Genomic DNA, 18,535 nt, shown 5'->3' with positions numbered 1-18,535 from the left:
TTACAGCCTCAGTAATAGCTCACAGGAAGGGCTGTCTATGTAGTGACACCTCAAAACAGTGTAGTATAGAGCCTGCATAACTACGTACAGTAGCTCTCAAAGGAGAACATCTTAGGCTACTTTTCTTTCTTTTCTTTTCTTTCTTTTCTTTTCTTATTGAAAAATGATCAAAACCATAGAATTATGAGTTGTGTGAAGAATGGTTGGAGAACAAGTTGTATAGAGATGCACAGTAAAAGAATATTTAAAGTTACTTAGCCAATTAATAATGTCAGTAAGTAAAATGAAGAATTAGACTGGACAACATCTATGGGACCCTATTACCTCTGAAATTCTGTGATTATTCACTCCCCCTGGAAATCAGAAACAACTGATAAATAAGTGGTAAATTCTTCAGTAAATAATAATAGATGTCCTGCATTGACATTTCTCAAAAGAAGACACACAAATGGCAAATAAGTATAGAAAAAATGCTCAGCATTCTTCATCATCAAGGAAATGCATATCAAATTTCAAAGAGTTTCAAATATAAAAAGGAAATGGAACTAGAAATATCTGCATCCCCATGCTGAATGCACCCTTATTCACAATAACCAAGTGCAAAGGTGAAGGTGAACTGTCTGACTGGCTTTAGAATCTATCTGGGCGGTTAGTAAAACACACTTGTGGGTTGTCTGGGTGGATCCTAGAGGAAGGATATAATCTATGTGGTCACTCTCTCCTTCGTCTCCGGCATTATTTCCATGCTATGCTTCCCAGCTGCTATATACTAAGCATCTTTGTTCCAACACACCCTCACACCATGATGTTTCTGCCTTGGAGGTGGCCAACCACAGACTGAATCTCTTGAAACCATGAGCCAAGTTAAATTTCTTCTCCTTTAAGATGTCATGCCTCAGCAATAGGAAAGCTTGCTAATATATCAAGATAAGGAATTGGTATAGGTTCCCATCGACCAATGAATGGGTAAAGAACATGTGTCATATATACACATGTAACATGGTTCAACTACAAAAATACCAAAATCCTGTCATTTAAGACAACATGAATGAATCTGAAGAATATATTAAGTGGAATAATCATGCAGAGAAAGACAAGATATGTCCTTCATCTGGGAAATCTAAAAAATCAAAATTGATCTCATAGAAGTTAAGAGGAAAACAGTGGTTACTAGAGGCTCAGTGGTCAAGAAAAGGGGTGATAGAGAGATACTGCTCAAGGATGTATAATTGCAGTTAAATAGAAAGAATATTCTTTTAAATGTCCAAAATAGGAAAATTCATAGAGATAATAAGTCAGTATTTATTGTATGAGGCCAAAGGACAGAGAGAAGAGGATAGGTGGTGGGGAAGAGAAATGATGAATGGCTACTAAGGGTTATACAGTTTCATTTTGGGAGAGAGACAGACAGACAGACAGACAGACAGACACAGAGAGAGACAGAGTTCGAACTTGAGATCTTCCTGTCTCAATCTTCTGTATTGCTGAAATTACAGATGTGTGCCACCACTCTTTACTAGATTGTCTACTTTAAATCCACAAATCATATGATACATGAACTATATCTCAAGAAATATGAAGGAGAAAAAGAAGGGGAGAGCTATACAATGAAGAGGCCAAATAGTAGAGAAAAGACAAAAATGAGGCCTTGAATTTTTACCTGGCAAATTAAAGGTGTTGTCTCCTTTGCTTGATTGGCATCTGCTCCCAGGAGAAGTAAACATTCAACCATAGTGCTATTGTTCTGATCACATGCTCTCCTCAGCATCACACTTTTTAACTCATCATCCACAGCTAATTTTGCAAAGCACTTGCAACAGAGACTTAGAAACTACAAAGAATACAAATGCCAATTAGAGCCAGCTAAATGTATCAACTTTAGCCTCTGGGTGAAACGCCATACCTTTCGATCCTTCTGTTCCACTATGCCAGAAGACAACTGATGGAATATTACTGAATCAAATGAGTAGTGCACCAGCAACTCGGAAAAAGATACTGACAATTCAAGTATTGCCAAGATTGTCTGAAATCCCTGAAAGTAAAGCCAAAAATAATAATAATGTGAACAACTATGGGTAAAAGGAAATGAACAATATAAAAGATGATTTGTATAGGACATTTGATACCTAATGTATTCACTTCACTAAGCAGATATATTTGTTGAGCTGTGCTGGGCAACTGTGAACCCTGAAACAACCCTGTAAATACTCCTTTCTCTCTTGTTATTATGCAACGCCCAAAAAATGCAGAGAACAAATGCTAGTTAGCAAACCATCTTCAAACAAGGCAGGAAAAAAATATCCCTAAAATTTGGCATACAAGATCCCCGTCTGAATCTATTTACATAAGATGAAAGCTAGATATTAATCAGGATTAAAAATCAGGCCAATAGAGTAAGTTTTATTTTTATTATAAGATTACAGAGTAGGTTCTTTAAATGGGTCAGAATTTCTTCAATGTTTTTGTGCTATATCCTGAAATTTTAACCACAAAGAAAAATATGTACTTCTAGATTTCACTAATGTTGGTTGCATTTGCGAGTTCTTAAGGCATTCTGAGCTGTACACTCTCGTAGCAAGTTCTCTATAAAGAACAAAAATAGTATTCAGAAGCAAACATCCCCTAAAGAGATTCTATCTCTTTAGCCATGTGAGGAAACTATGATGAGACTTCTCACTTTACTATTATTAAATGGCCTGGGAAAACTCATCAGGCAACAGCTTGATTACTATAACATATGAAAGAAATTGTCTAAATATTGAAATCACTACTATGCTGAGTTTAAGATGCAAAAGTTATACAAATATACAAATACTAACATTTGAGAAGAATAGGAGTCCCAATTTAGGCAAGCAAGAGACAGTGGCCCTGCCTCTAAGACAGAGGGACCAGCACTGAGGAAGAACTAGTGATTCACACACGCATAGACGGCAGGTCGCACAGATTAAAAACTTTTCAGTATTGGGCCGGCTAAGTAAAATATGTAACAGGCCAGATTTGAGTTCTTAATTATCAGTTTATAACCTTAACCCTAGGAATCCCAGATACTGAAAGCTTCATACCTGCATGAAATCATTTTCTGTCCTTGAACTACTTTAATCAATACTGCCTTGGCTTTAATCAGCATAGCATTAAACACTCCATTAAAAAGTAGATTTATAAAATGCATCGTTGTTTTTAATCTAAAAATGCTATGTATTCAGTACTTTATATATCTGTGCAAAGTTTTCCATTAGATATCTAACAGATATTTTTATTCCTGGTTAATGCTGCCATTTAAGAAAAAAAAATTTTTTTGAGTGTGCTTTACCAAAGATACAAATCATAATTACTAAAACCCAAGAGAAATTATTTTTTTAAAAAATGATTATTTGTTTTGTTAATTTTTAAAAACGGAATCAGTTTATTTCCCTTTTTTTGTTTCTTTTTTAAGAGATATGTGGGACAGGGCCCTTGCTACACTGCCCAGGCTGGATCCAAATGCTGGTGTATGTAATCCTTCCACTTCAGGCTCCCAAATAGCTGGAAATACAGGTGTGGGCCTCTGCACCAACTAATAATGTATTTCTTATCCTCCCTTGAATCAACCTTAGGCTATCTTGGATCCTTTATAGCCTTTTTTTTTTTTTTGTCTTTTTCCTTTTTTTATCGGTACCAGGGATCGAACTCATGACTGCCTGCTTGCAAGGCAGGCGCTTATGCTGCTGAGCTAAATCCCCAGCCCAATAGACACTTATTTAGGCTCTTTTTTTTTTTTTTTTTTTTTTGGTCGTTTTCCTTTTTATCGGTGCCGGGGATCGAACTCACGACCTCCTGCTTGCAAGGCAGGTGCTTATGCCGCTGAACTAAATCCCCAGCCCCAAGACAGTTATTTTATATCATGATTTAAATTCTATTTGATGAAAAATATTTTAAAATATGGGCTTCACTGGAGGAAAAAAAATCAAGAAGCAAATGACTAGAGGTAAGTAGCCCACATAAATCAGAGAGTGACAAACCTTGGCATAATTATAATTTGCCTTTATCTAAAATCTAGGCAAAATCTCAGCTAACTGAAACTGCTTCAGCACATTTTCACAGAAAAGACAAATGGTAAACAAACTGCTGATCTGAGAGATCTAATAATGAAACTCCAGATCTTTAGAGAGTCAATTTAATTCTTTCTCCTTCTTTAATGAAAATACTACAAAATGATAAATGGTTTTTAATTAACTAGAATATCCAAATGCAAAGTGGGAATTACACAAACTACTCTGCACAAGTTCCCAAATCCCCTTCCAGACAACGCACGTACTTTAAACTGTACTTCAGCATCATCTTTAAATCGCTGTAAACTGTAAACCAGAATTTTTGCCACCAGATGCCCAGCTCCTAGGCATAAATGCTTCTTTGTAATCAAGCATCCTACAAGACTTAACCCCAGGCACTGAATTTCTAGGACAGAGAGAAAAAAAAATAACAAAATCAATCATTTTAAACTTCAAATCCAAAGAAAAGTAAACATCTGAGAACAAAAACTAGTGGCTGACAATAATTGACTCTGAACCCTAGTACCAACCTGGGTCATCTGGATACTTCTGCAGAGTGCGGAGCACTGAATCAATAGCTCCTTCCAGGGATAACACCTCTAATGCTTCAGGGAAATGTGCTATGGAAGAAATGACTCTTAAGCCACATTTTTGAATCCCAGGATTTCCAATGAACTAAAAGTCAAAAGAGGTTTAAGAATATTTACTGTTAAAATTGAGATTTTATACTTGTACCAGTTACAGACTGCTAACAAATAGAGTAATCCAAATACAAATTAGTATCCTTAATTCTGTCCTCTGTTATTCATTACTTTTATGCTCTGAGAACTAGCACTTTAGCATTCACTGAGTTCTTGTTCTGTGCTAGCCATTGTACTGAATACATAATTTCTTTTCACAAAACTTCATGAAATTCATGCTAATATCATTCCAAAGTTATGCATTAGTAAAAGCAAACCCTCTTCAATAAACAGTGCTGGGAAAACTGGATATTCACATGGGAATACTGAAATCTGACTAACATCTCTCAGTTATACAAGAATCAATTCAAAATGGATTATCACCAATGTAAGATGAGTTTACAGAGAGACAGGTTTGTGTCACACACACACTGCCAATTGTAGAACTGAAACAAAACCAAGGCTGTTTGATCCCAAAGCCTAATACTTATCTAGTAAGATGCAACATTGTCTCTCACAACAGAAAATACTAATTGAGCATTTAGTCTTACCCAAGTGCTTACCATGATTTATTTCATTTATTCCCTTTAAGAACTTCATGCAGTAGATTTGACAGACTTTAAAGATGTGGGCATGAGTGCTCAAGTCACATAAACAGTAAGTGTCAGGCCCAAATCTTGACTGTAAATGTGTGCCTGACTTAAAAGCTTAGGATCTTAATCATAAAATTTTCCAACTTCTTTAATCTGGATTTCCTCCAGATGATTTAACACTACTTATGGGCATTCTAATGAAGCTGCTTCCTTTTCTAATTCATCTTACTCACGGAGAAGAAATCACCAACATATTTGTGGACAAACAGTCAAACAGTCTTCTCTTTTGAAGTCTGAGAAATATATCTAATTCTTTCTCTGGTCATCTGGGCTCCACTGGTTTTCCCTACACAATCTCTCCAAACGTCTTCCTACCATAATGCTAATACCCAGCTCTCAGTTTTCCTTTCAAATGCTACAATGCTATCCTCTTTCAGATTTTAGCTGATTCATATAGATGAAATTGTACAAACAATGGTTCCTTGTCATTCTCAACACCGAGATCTGATTTCCCTACCACAGGTACAGGGTAGAGCTGAAAGCATCAGGTCAGACCTCAAACTCAGGAGTAGCACCTTTGGCAAACCTTCTTCCCTCCAACCTTTCTTACTCTGTACTTAGTGAACAAATCTATAACCTTCCGTCTTTCAGTGCCTCTCAACTGCTGTATTCACTATACTTAAACAAAGTCGGGGAGGGAGTAGGAAGAAGCATAGTCTCTCATCCTGTGCCCCTGTTCTCCACTCCTATGGAGGGTTAAATGATGTTTGGACATCATTTCCTCCACCACTTCAATAAAACTCTCTTCCCCCTGCCTCTCTTGGCACTCTTCCTGTCTCTGCTTCCATCATATCAGCTTTCCCTGAGTAGTAAAAGTACATCAGCTTTGAAGCTATTAGATTTGGGTTTAAATTCGGCAAATCTGAAGACCAGAAAAAGAGCAAAATAGGATTTACTCAGAAGTAATTAACAGAATTACTGAACAAATATAAACAAAAACAGTGTCATACCATGTGAAGATAGGGGGATGAGTTGGTGTCTGTTTCAAGATTCTGGCCTCTGAAACATTTCTAGTAAAGCAGAATTGTTCAGGGTCAAATGTGACAACTCTGTACATGAAATTAACACAAGCGATGACCTCAGGCTGGAGCCCAAGTGAAACACTCCTTAGAAGTGAAACTCCCTACTTACTGAGTGTTTTCCCTTCATCAGTCTTTCCTTCCACTAAGCTACCACTTTTCCTTCATTTATAAAGTTATTAATAGAAAAGTCTCCACCTACTACTCCAGGCTCTTCCTACCTAATTTCATGTCATCAGACTTCTGTTCTAACCACTCTAAATTAAAACCATTCACTGAAGAAAGTTCACTACCATTAATTGTTGCCTTCTCCTTCCTGGAGTACCGAGACAGCACTCTCCTAATTTTCCTTAAACTTTAAAACCATTCATTTGTTCCTCTCCTTTACAATCTTTCATTTCAACTCTAGACTCTGTGAAGAGCTCTCTTCTTAAAAGTCTTCTATTCCTGGGTAGGATTTCATATGTAAATCTGGCTTCAGCACAGCAGGCACAGTAAAGAGGCTAAAGGTAGATGGCACTTGTGTGTGTGTGTGTGTGTGTGTGTGTGTGTGTGTGTGTGTGGAGCCCTCTTTAAGCATTTCAGAAATACCTATAGTACTTATTCAGTTCTCACAAATACTTTATGACGTAGATTCCTGTAATTATTTACACAAGTTGAAGAAAAAATTTAAGACCCACTCCAAAAAAAAGAATGTCAGACTGTCATTATGAGCTCTGTGTATTAAATATTCAGAAAGGCAGCTTTTTAAAAAGAAATTCTGAAAGCAAAAAGGAATGGAAGTTGACTGGAAACACTGTAACAAAAGGAGGCTAACAATGAATTCATGTAACTGAAATAATAAAATAATAAAATGAAAGCAATTTTAGGAAGTATAGCTACAAAGTGGAATGTAAGCGTCGATCAGTATAGAAGCTATTTACTTATTTCACAAATTATTGGGAAAACACAAAGAGGCATGGAAGTGTGAGTACTCTGATATTTTCAACTTTTATGGATAGAGGTCAAAAGATACTTTTAGATCTAATAGCAGTAATGTTAATATTTACTGAGTTCATACTATGTACTACAGATTGTACTGATACTTTCACATGAAATATCTCATAAAATCATTTAAAATCTCTTTTATACTTATGAAACTAAGGCAAAAAATATTTTTTTCAAGGTATATAACCTGTAGATTGTAAACCCAGACATAAAAAAGTGGAAATATACTAATTTCATTAAAACATGTGACTAATGTGTTAGCATAAACAAAGAAAAAATGATACCTAGGGAATACAATCATTAGAGAATTTAAGATGCTTTTTTAGCAGCACATTAGGAGTCTCATGCTTTTTAATCTATTTTTATCCAGAACTACATAATTAGAAAGTACTATAACTGCTTTGGTTAGTTTCATTGATGGTCATTATAATATTGGGACAGAGTAAAAAAATAAAAATAAAAAAATATTGGGACAGATTAAATTGCAGTCAAACTCTTCAATATTTATAGGCTGCAAAAATAATAAGTTCAGTTCTTGCTTAAGCTATATATGTGTTGCAGCTCAGGAAGGCTCTTGCTCATTACTGTCAGTCAGGGGCTTCTGCTGACAGAACCACCACTATTTCAGCTGTCAGAGGTCATAGTGCCTGAGAGAATGTTCTGGAAGATACCTCACCAGCCATCAAATGTTGTGGCCCAGAAATGACAAACAATCTCTATTTGTAATTCCTTAACCAAAACTAGTCACACAGTCTAAAATAAAGTAGTACAAAATACTGATAATCACCAGAAGACGGGGAACTAAAAATATTTTTTAAACAACACTTATGGTTAACAAATAAATATTTAGTTTGTTGCCATATTTTTCTTTTTATAAATTATGGCACAATGACCATTCTTGTCTAAAAATATTTGTGTATACATTCAAGGGTATTTGTTTTATAAATTCCTAAGATGGAATTTCTGATCAGAAACCATATCCATTTTAATTTTAACAAACATTACTAAATTTTCCTCCAAAGGTCTTTCTTTTTAATTTACATTTATAATGATTAAAATTGAAAATCTTTTCATATGCATATATATCAGTTTTATTTTTCCCCATTACATTACATCTACCTACAATGTGTTTTGACAAAAAGAACCAGGTAAATATTCAGCTTCTTTTGCTTTTCCCAGATGGCTGAAAAGCTAGTGGTTTCAACACAAATTACTGAGTAAACTATATTTTTCCTCCAGTATTAGGAAATATCGTATATCAACTGGACATTTTCATTTGTCTCTATTTTCTGAATCATAAAAGTTATTGTTTGATTAATTTTATACTAGCTTATCTACTTCAAGAAAGTATTATTTTATTGAATATGTAAGTACAGATTAATTTTCATTTTTAAAAATGAGTCTTTCATCAAAAAAGAAGTTCTAGCATTTTGTATGTTTAACTCTTCCACTGTGTCTGAGTTGAGTTCCATAGTTTCTGTAGAGTAGCCCTTTATAACTGCACTCACAGATCATTTCCAATTGTTCTTGTTATTGCTTTTGCAAATGCTGTCGTTCTTCGACAAATGAAACACGTTTTATATATTTAAGCTAGGAATATATTGCTTCAAGGTTTTTGTTAGTTTGGTTGGGTGGATGGATGGTTTTTGGTTGTTGTTTTATTTTGTTGTTGGCAGTAGTAGAGATTAAACCCATGGTCTTTGCACTAAGTTGTATCACCAGGTCTTTATCATTTTTACTTACTTATTTATTTATTTTTGAGACAGGGTCTTGCTATGCCACTAGCTTTCTTATACTGAGTTTGAACTTGCAGTCTTTCTGCTTTAGCCTACCAGAGCTGTGAGGTTACAGGCATGTACCACCATGCCTAGTTACTTCAAGGTTTTCGTGAAGTCCACAAGTTCTTCTGACTTGTGAACATTTCATCAAACTGGTTTTACTTTTCAGGGTCTCCTGAACCAAAAGAACAACGGTGTCATTGCATACAAAACAGAATTAGCAAACCATCAAAGATATATTTTCTACATTGTTCAGAAATGTATCTGCAGAAACAGATTTCTATGAAGCAAGTGACTGTAAGTTTTCAACGGAAGAAAACTAAAAGGATCAGGCACAAGCAGGACATAAATGTTCCCAACAATTTTAGCTTCAGCTTGAATTCTAATGATAGATTTTATATATACAGTATATATTAAACAATTAAATTTGTGGATCAGAGTTGAAACTCGAGTTTTATTTAGAATTCTCACTGACTGTAGACTAAATAATAATTCAATTCTTTGTTTCTGCAATATTTGTACCTAAAATTTTAGAAGATTTTAACCATTCAGAGTAAGATACATGATGACAGAATTTCAGAGTTATTTATCTCACTTTCCAATCTTTTTTTCTCAATGATGATAGAGGATCAGGGAGATAAAACTGGAGAGCTTTCTAAAATACAATACTGCCACTTCTGTTTCCCCATGACCACAACTCTTCACCGTAAGTAACAGCTACTGTTGACTGAGATGCTGCGTGTCATTAGTTAGGTGTTGGCTCAGGGGAAAAAAAGTATCTTTCCATCTGCTAGGATACAGCAAGGACCATAAGGTCTTGGACAGAGTGTCTTTCTCTACATATTCCGACTCTACACTCGAGTTTGGCAGACTGAAATCACAGTCATCAACAAAGCTTTTCTGACACCTCTTGCTTTTCATCAGTGCTCACCATGAATAAAATTAACTACTTCTTCTTCTATGTTCCTAGAGTATGTTTCCAAACCTAATATAGCTGCATTCTAATGTTAGCAATGTGTCTGTTTCATGCATGGTTTTTACTCATTCAGCCAGATTATGAGACCCACAAGTGAAGAGTACAAAGCATACTCATTTTTGTCTTCACAGTGTCTAGCTAGTTTCTTTCATACACTTCCAATAAATATTTCTGGAACTAAACAATCCATGATACTATATGCTTTTGCTATACACAGGTATATATATTAAAGCTTCCATACAAGTGATTCACATATCATAAACATTACCTTATAAAGTTCAATTTAATTTGAATTTTAAAGGCGATCTCTTTGGAGGACACTCTAATTCAGTCATGACATTTATTAAAGTATACCAAATCAACAGGAAGCATTTCCATGAATTACTCTGAATAGTATCTTCCTTTCATAAAATCACTAACCCTAATCATTCTTTAATCATTTATTCATATTTGTATTAAAAACCAGTTCATCTTATATTAAACTTTCAAATTATGTACACAGACATGTAAATAAATTCAAACATGGGAAGAAAACAATGCACAGCAGAACTTTTAAGAGTTTATGTTTGAGTACAACAATGAAAAAAGCACAGGGAATCAAAGAAGGTTCTAATGTTCTCCCTAGTATATTTTTGTGGGTAGAAATTTTTACCATAAGCAGCCAGAGAGAACAGACATAAAACAGCAGCCATAGTTCCGAACATAACTCATGAAATTTATTTGTATGTCCAAGTCTTTGGTTATCTATCAGATTAAGCAAACTCAAGTGGAATTACACTACTAACAATCAAAGGAAGACTGTCTCTATCTATAGTTAATAGTTAACTTATTTTTGCTGGATTTAGCACTTAGTACACATCCCTTCACCCCCATATCCCTATTGGCAACTTAAGTTCCTACAATCACAGTAAATGGAAAACTTAAACTGCAAAAAAAACCCTCTAGTTCCCCAAATTTAATATTCTAGTAAACAGTATAAAATCAGAAAATTTATATTCAGCATACCCTGTTCAAAGCCGCTAGAACCAGTTTGTGAATATCATTCTTTAAACATTGTCTTCTGACCATATTCAGTTTCCATTGAGATTTGTCTCTGGATTCTTCTGGCATATCTAAATGCAAAAATACAGAAATAAATAACTATATGCATATAACTATATGGCTCAGATCTAAAGTGCCCCCAAAGTCTCCTGTGTTCATAGGTGGGGTTTTGGGGAGGTTATTGGATCGTGGGACCTCTACTCCTCACTGGATTAACCCACTAATGACTTCATAGCTGAATGTGCCATTGGGAGGTGGGGCTGCTTGAGTCCGGTGGGTCTCTAGGGCTGTGACCTTTATAAAAGGGGCATTCTTGTCCCCAGCTCCTTTGCTCTCTGTGCTTCTTGGTCACTACAGAGTGAGCAGCTCTACTGCCCCAGGATCTTCCACCATGCTGCTTCTGGCTTGGAGCCAGTCGGCTTTTGACTGAACCCACTGGAACCATGAGTCAAAATAACCCCACCCCTCAGCTGCAGGTGTGGGATATTTTGTCCCAGCAATGGAAAGTACCTGATACACATATACATACTTCTCTCATAAGGATTAAAGTGAACAAATTGTCACTGGTTAAAAATTAACATAACTGACCTAACAAAACACATGTACTGTTTCCTAGTAAGTGATTCCTTATTAGGGTAATAATATCAAGTTTTAAGAAAGCTATAAAAGTATTTCATCACTGAATATAAAAGATACAAGGCAGATGGATATTTACTGAATTTAAAGTAGGAAGAAATTACTTATGGTAGTGTAATTTTCTAAAATAACAGGTTTTTGTAGGAATTGGCTCTGGTTTAAAATTTTAGAAGATTTAGCCAGGCATGGTGGTACATGCCTGTAATCCAAGCACTTGGGAGGCTGAGGCAGGAGGATCACTGTGGATCAGAAGCCAGCCTGGGCTACAAAGTGAGTTCAAGGCCAGCCTGAACTATATAGTGAAATCCTGCCTCAAAAAAAGACCAAAAAAACAAAAAAAAAGATTTTAGAATATTCTCATGACATAATAGACAACTTTAGAAAAGTTAAATGTTACTTGTAATACAGAAAATACGGTCAGATATGAAATGCAGACATAAATGATGAAAAAGTAAGATTTCAGCTGCAGTATTAAGATGGTAGAGTTTGCCACCTAATTATAAGACATCTAAAGACTCCACAGTGCTATTATTTTTTTAAAATACTACTTATCAATCTACACTATAGCTTAAGGATCCCAAAACTGTTGAAAAATCTGAGAGTTAAAAAAATTGTTATACCATACCATGTACCAGTAACATTACGATGAAAGACCATCTTTCTCAAATCTGAAACTACAGAAACAATTTAAAAACACTCATAATCTTTCATTTTTAGAATATTATCACAAATTATAAATCGGCTGTCTACTGCCTTTCCTTTACTCAGTAGAAATAGGAGCGCCAACTATATGCCAGGCTTTTTGCCACATGCTGGGGCTACCGCAGCGAGAAGGAAAGCTGGGTTCCCACCCTTCTGGAACTCAGTCTTCATGTAAAATGTACTCAAGTAAGTTCTGACATTCACTACACTGCGAGTCTCTTAAACTCTCCGTGTCTCATTTTCAGTGACTAAGACCACATTTACCTTCTGAGGCTATCCACTACCCTGCAAGCAGAGGGGTCTACTAAGAAAAGGCCTTCTGAGTAGTACAAATGTCTTGCCACGTTTAATGAGGCTTATTTAAGCAGCCTTACATTATCACCAAATGAACCTTCCTTTAGCTCTCATCTTTCCTCTTTATTCCATCACCTTGAGGTCCCGACACCCAGAATGGGTATCTTTTTCTTTTCACTTAGCAGTCTTCTAAGTTGTATGGACTATAAGCCTTTTTGAAGGCAGGATCCATATCTCATCACCTCCAGACTTAAAGGTTCCAAACACAGTTGTTCATACACGACAGGTGTTCAGCAGACATCACTGCATAACCATGGACTTGCAAGTTCCTAACAGTCAGGCTGCACAGGTTGAAATCTTAAATTACTGTATCTCTATGCCTCAGTTTCATCATCCGTGTAATACAAAGATGTAAAAGGAGGAGGAGAAACTTCTGTTTCATGGGTTGCAGTGAAAATTGGAAGAGTTAATATATATAATTTATATTTTTAAATAATGTTTGATTTTTTTCCTTTGGTACTGGGGATTGCACCTAATTAGGCCTTGGCATTGTACTCAATCCCCAACCCTCTTTGTTTACAAAATGCAAAAACTCACAGTAACATTTTTATATTATATCTGTTAAAGTATTTCTCAAAAGTTAACTGATAATTATGATTCAATTAAAAAATACTGATTGAATAGTTGTTTTTGTTCAAGTACAAGGAATCTTTTTAAAAATGACTGAGCAATGCTGTCCTTAAAAAAAAATTTTTTTTTTTTGAGACAAGGTCTCGCTAGTTCAGACTGGCCTTAAACTCACAGTGATCCTCCTCTTTAGCTAGTGCTAGGATTACAGGTGTGTATCACCATGTCCAGCAAAAAAAAAAAAAAAAAAAAGCCTCGTATAGTAGGTATATTCTTAGTCATATAACCACAGGAAATGATAGATTAAAGATGATTTCATTTCAGAAGAAAAAACAGAACTTCAAAAAATTGAGAATTTTATAGAACAAAAAAGAGAAAGTATTAGATCTATTATTTAGTAGTTACAGTGTCTTAGAAAATAAATCTCACCAGGTCTCAAACTGATCCTTTCCTGCCTGTTTCCAGGGCCCCCTACCCTGCCTCACTTGCCTACCAAAGACCTCCGACCCAGCGTCCCTCATCTGTCTCTCCTAGCCTGTAGTCTCCACGCCTCGGTGCTACTGTGATAAGCTGCACACGTGGTCACAGCACTGCAAGTTTTCTGCTCCTCCAACACATTTAGGTTTACAGTCATTAAAACACACACACACACACATACACACAATGCACCCAGCACAGATCCATCCCCTCCAGCCTCCACCTGCCCCCCACACCCACCCCCAGCTCTCCTCTCTGCATTCTCTTCACTCACCCTAGATCACAGGCCCCTGTCCCTTCTTGAAAAGTCCTTTCGTCCTTTCTCCCAGCCAGCCCTACTAATCCTTCAATCTCAAACATCACAACCTCTGACCGACTCCTCTGAATAAATGACTTGTTCCTGCATAAACATTCTCATATTCACGTGCATCTCATTCTGTCTCACAGCTAACACTGGGCCTGCCTGTGAACTTCTAAGCCCTTGTAGTATCACACTCATGCTTTTCTTCAAGTCATCTTTCAAGCCATAATAGCAGCCCAGTGCTCAGAACACAGGGGCACTTTAATAGATATGTGTTGAAAGAATTCAGGAATAGGTGTTCTAAATGGGATTTGGCAAACCAGTCAGGTAACAACAAAAGTAAGTGGGAGGTAGAGCAGTAAGCAGAGTGGGGGTGGAGGCCACGAAGGTTAATGAGTAAAGGCACTATGGTCATACTGGAGAAAAAGCAACTCAATCACAGAGTAAAAGAAGGACTGAAATAAAGCAAGAAATGAGGCATGAAAGTTAGCTACTCTTTACAGTTAAAGCAAGGAAAAAATGGCTTAGCTGGAACTGGTAACAACCACAGAAACTGAAATGCAGCATGAGAGGTGAACACCTATCCTAGAGATAGAAAGCCCCCTGTTTAATACTGTAGCTATTTCTTATACTGAATATTCTTTTTAAGTTGTGTTATAAACTAACGTCAGTGGCTCCTCCACATTATCATTCACCTCTGCTTTTGGCTTAGGAGAGGGGTTGGCAGAAACTGGTCCTTGCAGATCTGCTTAGAAAGTTGTTATTTCATGTAAAGTCAAAAATCCATTTAAACAGCTATCTCTTGGCACAATCTATTTCATAACTTACCTGGCACTAGAAAATGTAAAATAGCTCGAAGCGCCTCCAGCTGCACTGGCAAGGACGTCTCATGACTTTTCATAACTGTTATTATTTTGGGGACCAACCCTGCCATTGTATCTGAGGAAGTGTTGCTGGAGAGATAAAATCAGCATGTTTATTAAAGATACAAACTGATTCAATTACTCAAACATCAAATTTAAAAAATGTAAGGTGCCGGGGATATAGCTCAGTGGCAAAGTGCCTGACTGGCAAGCGTAAGGTCCTGAGTTTGATTCCTGGTACCAATAAGTAAATAAATAAATAAAACCAATGTAGAAAAAACAAACCAGCATATTTCTTCAGGAAAGTGCATTTGAATTCAATCACATGAGCATATAAAATTTTAGTTGTTAATTAAACTCTGACTTCAAGAAGCAGAACTTGCAGTAACCTGAGACTGATTTCAGATAGTTTTCATAAAAATAAGTTTTTTCTGCTCTACATGTGGGTCACTGGCCACAACCCCAAAAGACAGAGTTTATTATCTCTATTTTCCACTTAGGTGGTCAAAGGATAAAGTCCTCTAACTAGAAGAAAATAGAGTCAAGGCCAGACTAACAACACTGGAATTCTCATGTGGTGCTCTTAATTTGTTTTAGCCTGCATTAAGATGAGTAAATTTCACTTGTCTAGACTCTAATAGTTACTATTAAGGTATCAAAACACGCTTTGCTTTGCACTGTGCGATATTAACTGAAACTTGTGCATGTTGAAGCTGTGTACTTACTCCGTACAGTTCCACAGTCTCTGCAATGTAGCATTCCTTCCTTTCTACCCAGTTTTAATGCTTTCTTTCTTTGGAGCCTGCTCTCTTTAATAACATCAGAGAATAACTATTCTCTTCCCACTGTGACTTTTATACACCATAACCTTTGCATTATCACACAAAATAGATCATCTGTTTACAAATCAGTCTCAACCAAATAGGGAGCATTTGAAGGGATTTCTTGTTGTTATTGTCAAGTTTCAATCTTTAAGACTAGAACCATAGACATTTTACAAATAAGAAAACTGTCAGACACATTAAACAGCTTGTCCAGAATCCACAGAATCCTAAGACATATTTTGTTAGTTCCTTTATCAGATTTTTGCATCATTTATGAAAGGGTCACACAATTCCAGCGCCATAAAAATCAACGTTCAAGACAAATGTTTCATTGAAATGTTCAAAAGCAACTTTTAAACAGAAGATAATAGAGATATGATTTATATACACTTAAGCAAATTAGCTGGACTGATAGTAAAAACAGTATGACTGTACTCCTTACAAGCCTGTGGATACGTGATACACAACCTATCATGCTATATGTACCCCATTCATTCGCACATAATTGTAGCAATGGTAGTTAAAATATAGCAGGCATCATACCAATCCTTTAATGAAAATTAATGTATTTGATCCTTACATCACAAACACACAGTTTATGAGGTTATTATGATTTCTTTTTGCATATGAGGAATCTGATGTTTAGCAATCAAATACTTGGCTCAAACTAGTGGCAAAGCCAAGACACAAAACCAGTTTTCATTGCAACATTTGTATCAATCATTCCTTTAGCTACTTTTACCCATGGCAGTTTCCCATACAACCTCCTTTTGTTTGCTATTATTCAGACAATGACAAAGTTACTTAAATTTTTTTTTTAATAAACTGCAAAAAGGTATTGAGCTTATCCTGTAGGAGGCATCTACTAGACTCAATTTGGGTGTTTTAAACAAGTTTGTTAAGTCCAGTATTCCTGCCCTACCATCCTCTATACAGATAAAAAGATCTCCTCACTGCTGTGCTGCTAAACAAACAATCTTAACAATGCTGGCCTTGAACTATATGCAAAGAAAAGCTCCCATAGCTAAAGGGTGATCACAAGAAGAAAGAGATGACAAGGTTAATTCAAATGAAGGAAAAATAATAAATAATGTGCTCCGTATGAAAAAGCAACAATTAGAAACTGCAAGGAGTTTGAAATTTTACATCTTTCATAAACAATAATCTGAAAAACCTGTAATTCATCTGCACAATTACCATCTTTGAAATGTAATCAATACTATACATAAAGCAGAAAAAAAAGCCTTCACCATATTCCTACAATTCCTTTTAATGTTAAGACAAAGTAAATCTATAATGTCAGTAATGTAAGATCCCCTGGCAAAAATTTCACACTTCAAATGCTTTGTGTTTTTCATTTCATTTTTAGAGATGTGCTTGATGTAGTAATATTCCACCTGATTACTATATATTCTGTGTGAGCTGAGTAGCCTATATTACCTTCCTTCGAAAAGACGATTCAGCATTTTACAGCCACTTTCAGCAACTTCAGGAGAATGTATATGCCTCTGCATTAATTCCAATACATTGACGTATATTCCTTTGGACAATAGGATTTTTCTGAAATTAACTGCAAGATATTTTATGCAGTTAACCATAAAGATGAAAGTACATTTTCATAATTTTACAATGACATATAGAACATTAACACCTTAAGAAAGTGCATATAAGAACATATATAACTTGGAAATTTAAAGGTTACTAATGCAATTTCTTTAAAACACGTATAATTCTTTGTTTTTTCACATTTGGGAATTCTTTGTTGAGGTTTCATTTTGGGTTGTTTGGAACTACTTTATCTGTTTTTCCCAGGGGAATGTACAACCATGTCATTTCTTTCTTTTTTTCTTTTTCTCTTTTTTTTTTTTTTGTTTTGTTTTTTGTACCAGGGATCAAACTCATAACCTCACACTTACCAAGCAAGCACTTGAGCTACTGAGTTAAATCCCTAGCCCAACCATGTAATTTCCATATATGTCATTAAGTGCAAAAGGATAGGAAGCACCACTGTGAAACAAAATTGTGTCACTTATTGACACAGGGTAATGGCAAAGCTTAAGTTAACACAGACATGGTGGACAACTGAATGCGTTATATGCAAAAAATAACTAGATTTTAGAATAAGCGTTACATGCTAATTTTGCTTTTATAAAAAATCTTCACTAAACGCAATATTTCACTTTGAAGTGTTCATATATGTATCAATTGTCTTGAAGCTTCTATATAAACATAAAGTTCAACATTATATACTATAATTCAATGCTCTGAAGGTGGCAAAAAAGGAAAATTGGAAAGTTTCAATTTAAGTGCTCTTCTTTAAAAAAAAAGAATGGTCAATCTCAAGAAGAAAAGACAGAACAAAATACGGAAATAAACAAAAGCAATCTAAACACTCTAAAATACCTCTAGATCCCAAAAGTAACATATTTTTAAAAAACTAGGATGTCACACATTAAGATATAAGGAGTTTTTTATTTTGTTTGATCACCTCAGAAGTTGTAACTCTCTCCCAAAGTAACTAGATTCTAACCAAGGAGATATTTTTAAAATAAAAGTTATGCTAGACCAGTAGTTCTTACACTTTAGTGTGCTTCAGACTTACCTGGAGTCCTTGTTACAACACAGATCATTAGGTACCCATTCCAAAGG

The 18,535-nt window shown here is 35.6% G+C and overlaps 1 protein-coding gene across 1 annotated transcript in view; it reads right to left on the bottom strand.

Annotated features, from left to right (window-relative positions):
- The window catches only part of Lrrk2 (leucine rich repeat kinase 2), a 134,914-nt gene that overhangs the window by 90,269 nt on the left and 26,110 nt on the right, over nt 1-18,535 (bottom strand). Inside the window, exons 12-18 of the mRNA XM_063254555.1 lie at nt 17,327-17,456; nt 15,028-15,152; nt 11,127-11,233; nt 4,559-4,703; nt 4,295-4,434; nt 1,904-2,032; nt 1,661-1,831 (exon numbers count right to left, since the gene is read on the bottom strand). Of these exons, the coding sequence (XP_063110625.1) occupies nt 1,661-1,831; nt 1,904-2,032; nt 4,295-4,434; nt 4,559-4,703; nt 11,127-11,233; nt 15,028-15,152; nt 17,327-17,456 (947 nt within the window). The remainder of the gene's footprint in view (nt 1-1,660; nt 1,832-1,903; nt 2,033-4,294; nt 4,435-4,558; nt 4,704-11,126; nt 11,234-15,027; nt 15,153-17,326; nt 17,457-18,535) is intronic.

The sequence above is a fragment of the Cavia porcellus genome, unplaced genomic scaffold (genome assembly GCF_034190915.1).
Source record: "Cavia porcellus strain 051 isolate PalLab524CR breed Dunkin Hartley unplaced genomic scaffold, mCavPor4.1 scaffold_8, whole genome shotgun sequence".
Taxonomy (NCBI): domain Eukaryota; kingdom Metazoa; phylum Chordata; class Mammalia; order Rodentia; family Caviidae; genus Cavia; species Cavia porcellus.
Note: the sequence above shows the minus strand (reverse complement) of the source record. Positions and strands in the feature narration are given on the sequence as shown.